Source organism: Penaeus chinensis, chromosome 12 (genome assembly GCF_019202785.1).
Source record: "Penaeus chinensis breed Huanghai No. 1 chromosome 12, ASM1920278v2, whole genome shotgun sequence".
Lineage (NCBI taxonomy): Eukaryota > Metazoa > Arthropoda > Malacostraca > Decapoda > Penaeidae > Penaeus > Penaeus chinensis.
Window position 1 is genome coordinate 29,298,591 of NC_061830.1, and position 5,000 is coordinate 29,303,590.

The following is a 5,000-nucleotide window of genomic DNA, read 5'->3' on the forward strand; positions in this document are numbered from 1 at the left end:
CACCAGTCACAGCAGGCAGAAATAGGATCCCGAGCAAAAAAATAGTGTCTTTCCTGGAGGCGCCACTCTTCCAGCCATGGCTAACAGACGATACAATGCACACTCTCTTATTAATAGCAATAATGCAAGAGCCCTTTCCCAAATGCCCACTAAGTCTAATCACCCTCCAAGAGGTTTCTGCAATCATGGCTAATCATGAGTGCACCCTAGCCTTCAGTCAAAATTCTCATGACCTCATGTTCAAGTCACCTGCCCATCAAGCCAATCTTCTAAATAACATGATGGTCACTTCCCACAGATTATAGGGGATAATGCTGATACTGACATCATCATTACTGACTTTATAATTGCCATTTTGTAATCAACAATACTATCAGCCCCCCACCAAATATATAAATTTTTATTTTTAAATCAAAGAAAATGCTAAACAGGTGAGATAGGTAGGCCTTGTAACTGACTCCTCAGCAACTAAGCACTTGTGTAACTATCCAGGTGTAAATAAAAACAATAAATTAAAATCACATTGGACATGGCATATATATATATATATATATATATATATATATATATATATATATATATATATATATATATATATATATATATGCCAAACTGGCATCTATGGACTAAATCATTTATATAAGGAACTAGAGAATACACTCTTGGCTATGTATTCATATAGTTTCATCTCCCAGCTACATACGCAATACCTGAAACTTACATGTGCTTTCCGATTTCTCCAATAGCAAGGAGAGAGAAGGACTGGACTGTTGGTGATCGTGGATTGGTCACATCCATCAAGAATCTGTTGACAACATCTACAGCTTCACCAGGATGGGTCATTGTCAGAGCTGCCACACACTTAGCCATTGAGTGATATGCCTGTCAAGAAAACAAACAACTTGTAAACTATGAGATAGTGAGAAGCCGATAAGAGTGCATGTTTTCATGTTCATGCCAATCCAGATTAATAATTCAATTGGGCACTACTGAGGAAATTACTTATCAGTCATAAATATCTGCTACTAATACTCCTATTACAGATGATGCAAAAACTAAAAAACATTCTCTATTAAAATATAAAAAAGTTCCTTCATTCAAATCACATAATGCTCAAACATTCACCAACCAGTCATACCCAAACCATTATCCTACTGCACATTTACATTCCATCACAGCACAGTACCTGCTTATGAATATTTGCTGCCTGAGGTGAGACCAGTGGAGTGAGGAGATGGTTGAGAATGTCTTGATAATCGACTCCTGGGAGTCCGGCACGGACAACAGCCTCAAAGAGGTCCTGCATAGCTTTAAGTGCTCCACCTGTATGAATAAAAGAAACATTTGTCACAATGAACTAGAAAGAAAAACAGAACATCTAGCAAAAAAATTAAGACAGGTGAATACCAATACAAATACAAATTTTGGTTGAGAAGTAGAATACTTGCCCTTATAGTCTGGGAAGGTCAAATTAGAGGAAAACTTAAAACAAAGTTATGGTAGAATTTCTCATAAATGGCTAAATGTAGGTCTTTTTCAAGATTCTGGTATCTTTCTTCACTGAATATATTCCTATGTTTAATACAACTTTCCATCAAAGACCTTCAACTTTATGAATGCAATCATTCAGTGTACAAGAAAAGCAAACGAAAGAAACCCTCCACATCAATTGCATTAATTCCCTTTGCTCACAGCAATACAAATGAAACTGGGTAAAATGTAAATAAATTCATAAAATGTGAGTAAACACATAAATCATGAGACTATAAATTTTACCTTGCAAGAGTGGTGATCTGACCAGAGCCATGACATCTGGCATAATAACCTCAAGGAAATTAGCCAATGAGGACTTGTGCAGCTTGGCTGTGGAGGTGAGGAGGGTGAGGCACAACTGGGCGATGTGGAGGTCCGACTCATTGATCAGTGGTGGGAGTTCAATCAGAACCTGAAACATTTAGAGCAAATTATTAAAGATAAATAAATAATCTTAATATATCTGTTCATAAAATATCATGAAACCCTCTCTTGAATCTTTAGACGAATTTCCATTTTCCACGGCAAATTTGGACAATTACATTCCCTATTACTAGTCCAAAATAAAATATTTGAGATATATCAGACTTACTGAAAGGAAAAGTGAAAGAAGAAAAAAAAAAAAAAAAAAGATCATCCCGTACTCACCTTGTCCAGCATCTGGGGACTGAGAGCTGAGGAATAGTTCGTGACCAAAGTATCCAGGAGAGTTAGTGTGGCTAATTTCAGCGCTCTCTGATTCTTCCTCAAGAATGAAGCTAATACTGGTAAGGCGTCCCCTAGGATGGGTCGGAGGTCAATTCTCAAGGGCGATGCAGCCACTTTTGTGAGGGCCTTGACGGTGGTGAGGCGTGTGATTTCATTGCAGAGGCGGTCTAAGAAGATTGGTAAGCAGGTTCCCAACTCTCCCTGTAGAGGTGATAAGAAAATATGTAATATTTCATGTAGATTTACAGTGGGGTATATATATATATATATATATATATATATATATATATATATATATATATATATATATATATATATATATATGTATATATGTATATATGTATATATGTATATATGTATATATGTATATATGTATATATGTATATATGTATATATGTATATATGTATATATGTATATATGTATATATGTATATATATATATATATATGTATATATGTATATATGTATATATGTATATGTATATATGTATGTATATATATACATATATATATATATATATATATATACATATATATATATATATATATATATATATATATATATATATATATATATATATATATATGTGAAGAAAAAAAAGATTATGAAGTCTTTGATAACTTTGTTATAAGTTAAGATTACTTTGGAAAATAAATCTCAAGATATATTTATAAATATAAAACCAAATAAATACATAAAGTTAATGAATTCTTTGTTGAACTCTAAGCTCATATCTGCCAGGCCATGCCTATAGCTGTCATAACAAACCGACTCATCGTGACACACTAGAGTAAGCCGAGCGGAAACTTCCACTACATGTAGCGGACTCCCGGCCAAACAACAGGACAGTTACCAGAAGTCAATGGAGTCAGTGAGTCAGTGACGCCAAGAGATTTCTGATACTGTCATTGAGTGGGTACTAAAGGTTAAGTCCAAGGCAAGTCTCACCTGCAAATGATCACCAAGATGTGAAATGATCTGGCCCATACAAGCAATGGCCCTTTCCTTAACCTCTTGGTCAAGATCAGCAGCACGGAGTCTGGCGAGTGTGCAGTGGTAGAGGTCTCCAGTATATGGAGTGAAGTCAAAGCAGGAGGCTAAATCTGTAATGGGAATAAGTATAATGTATATTCTTAACATATATATATCCTTGTATAAACTACATACAAAGATTTATGACAATTCTCAAGTAAATGGGCAATTATTTTTTACCAGAAAACAAGGAAAGAATCAGTAATGCTGCATACCAAGAGGCCTGATGACCTTCACAATCTGTTGTAAGACAAGCAGTGCCTCTGCTGTGATCTTATAGAAGGGATCCGCTACACAAGTCACAACTGGGGGAAGGAGTTCACCAATGTGGGGATGGAACACTTCTCCACTGTGATGCACCAGCAGGCAGTGTACGAATGCCAAGGTGTCAATCTTCATGTTACTGCTGCTATTTTTGTCTCTGAAAAAGCAATAAAAGAAATTTTAGCCTCCTGCAAAAGGGTATCTCCATAATCTGATAACATACATCCAAACATTCACATCTACTATGAGGACTGAGGCAGTTTGGAAGAGATGTTGAACTTACCCGAGAGAGAACTGAATTCCAGGAATAAGTGCAGGAATGTGGTGGGTGAGGGCTCCAGGGTATACTTGAACTAGTTCTGTTAGCAGTGCAAAGCAGCCCTGTCGGGTTTTGATACTCTTCTCCTTCATCTGTCGGTGCACAGCTTTCACCAAAGCTGGGACCTGCGTCAAAAAATTATCCTACTCAGTTATCAGCTAGTACCAAAGTTAAGTAAAATAAACCCAGATAAAAATTAAGCTTAATAATTTGTAAAATTACAGTACTCTTATAAATTAGTCAGTAATGCCCGTTTACCCTTTTCTTGGATTTACGAAAATATTTTATGTTATCTTATTTTGCTGTTACTAATGTTAATAACATTATAGTAATTATAATATTTATAATAAAAATAACACCATTGATATTCATAGCACTAGTAAGAAATTAATTTTTCCTGCCAATTCAAATCAGGTAAGGTCACAAGGTCTACTAATTGACTCCTTTGTGGCTAAGCACTAGCAGAGCCATCTATGTGCAGACACATTTCACAAAAGATATAAAAAAAATTCCCCATTTTTTATTCATTTTCCCCGGCAGCACTGGGTTAATTAGTAAGAAAACAAGCTAAAAAGAAAAAGTGCTGTAGTACACTATTTCTTTTCAGATGACAGTGATCTCTTTGCAAGTTTAACCATTCAGTCGCCGATGACACGATATCATGTAATGGTTGTGGTTAACTGAGTCACAAATGGTCCCACATCATGACATAACCACACAGTTGTCTCATCAAACAGAGCTTGTCTTTCTCCAATAACAGTGACATTATTTGTTTGGTGTCATTATTAGACACAGGCACTTAAATTGAAGGAAAAAACACTTTTTATTAATAAAATACAATGATATACCTAACATCCATAAAGTATCAAACAAGCTGGGTGCTAATGAGGGAAACTGCTAATGTGCACCAACAAGCCACATTACTGGCCACTAACCAATTTTTAAAGTTAACCCAATGTCAGCAGGTTTATGCACTGCCCCCTTTTAGATCTTAGTGAGTTTTGTTACATACAGCTGGCTCTACATATGCTTAGTAGCAAAGAGTCTATCAGTTGGCCCTGGTGTCCAATTCTGATTTCCCCATTCCTTGCATTGGCATTTTTCTTTCCAATACTATTTATGTTGATATTATCATTCCTATTGG

The 5,000-nt window shown here is 35.6% G+C and overlaps 1 protein-coding gene across 1 annotated transcript in view; it reads right to left on the minus strand.

Moving 5' to 3' along the window:
* LOC125031051 (cullin-associated NEDD8-dissociated protein 1-like) overlaps window positions 1-5,000 on the minus strand; it is a 24,988-nt gene that overhangs the window by 6,267 nt on the left and 13,721 nt on the right. Inside the window, exons 9-15 of the mRNA XM_047621488.1 lie at window positions 3,821-3,981; window positions 3,489-3,694; window positions 3,190-3,344; window positions 2,182-2,442; window positions 1,777-1,945; window positions 1,187-1,323; window positions 722-882 (exon numbers count right to left, since the gene is read on the minus strand). Of these exons, the coding sequence (XP_047477444.1) occupies window positions 722-882; window positions 1,187-1,323; window positions 1,777-1,945; window positions 2,182-2,442; window positions 3,190-3,344; window positions 3,489-3,694; window positions 3,821-3,981 (1,250 nt within the window). The remainder of the gene's footprint in view (window positions 1-721; window positions 883-1,186; window positions 1,324-1,776; window positions 1,946-2,181; window positions 2,443-3,189; window positions 3,345-3,488; window positions 3,695-3,820; window positions 3,982-5,000) is intronic.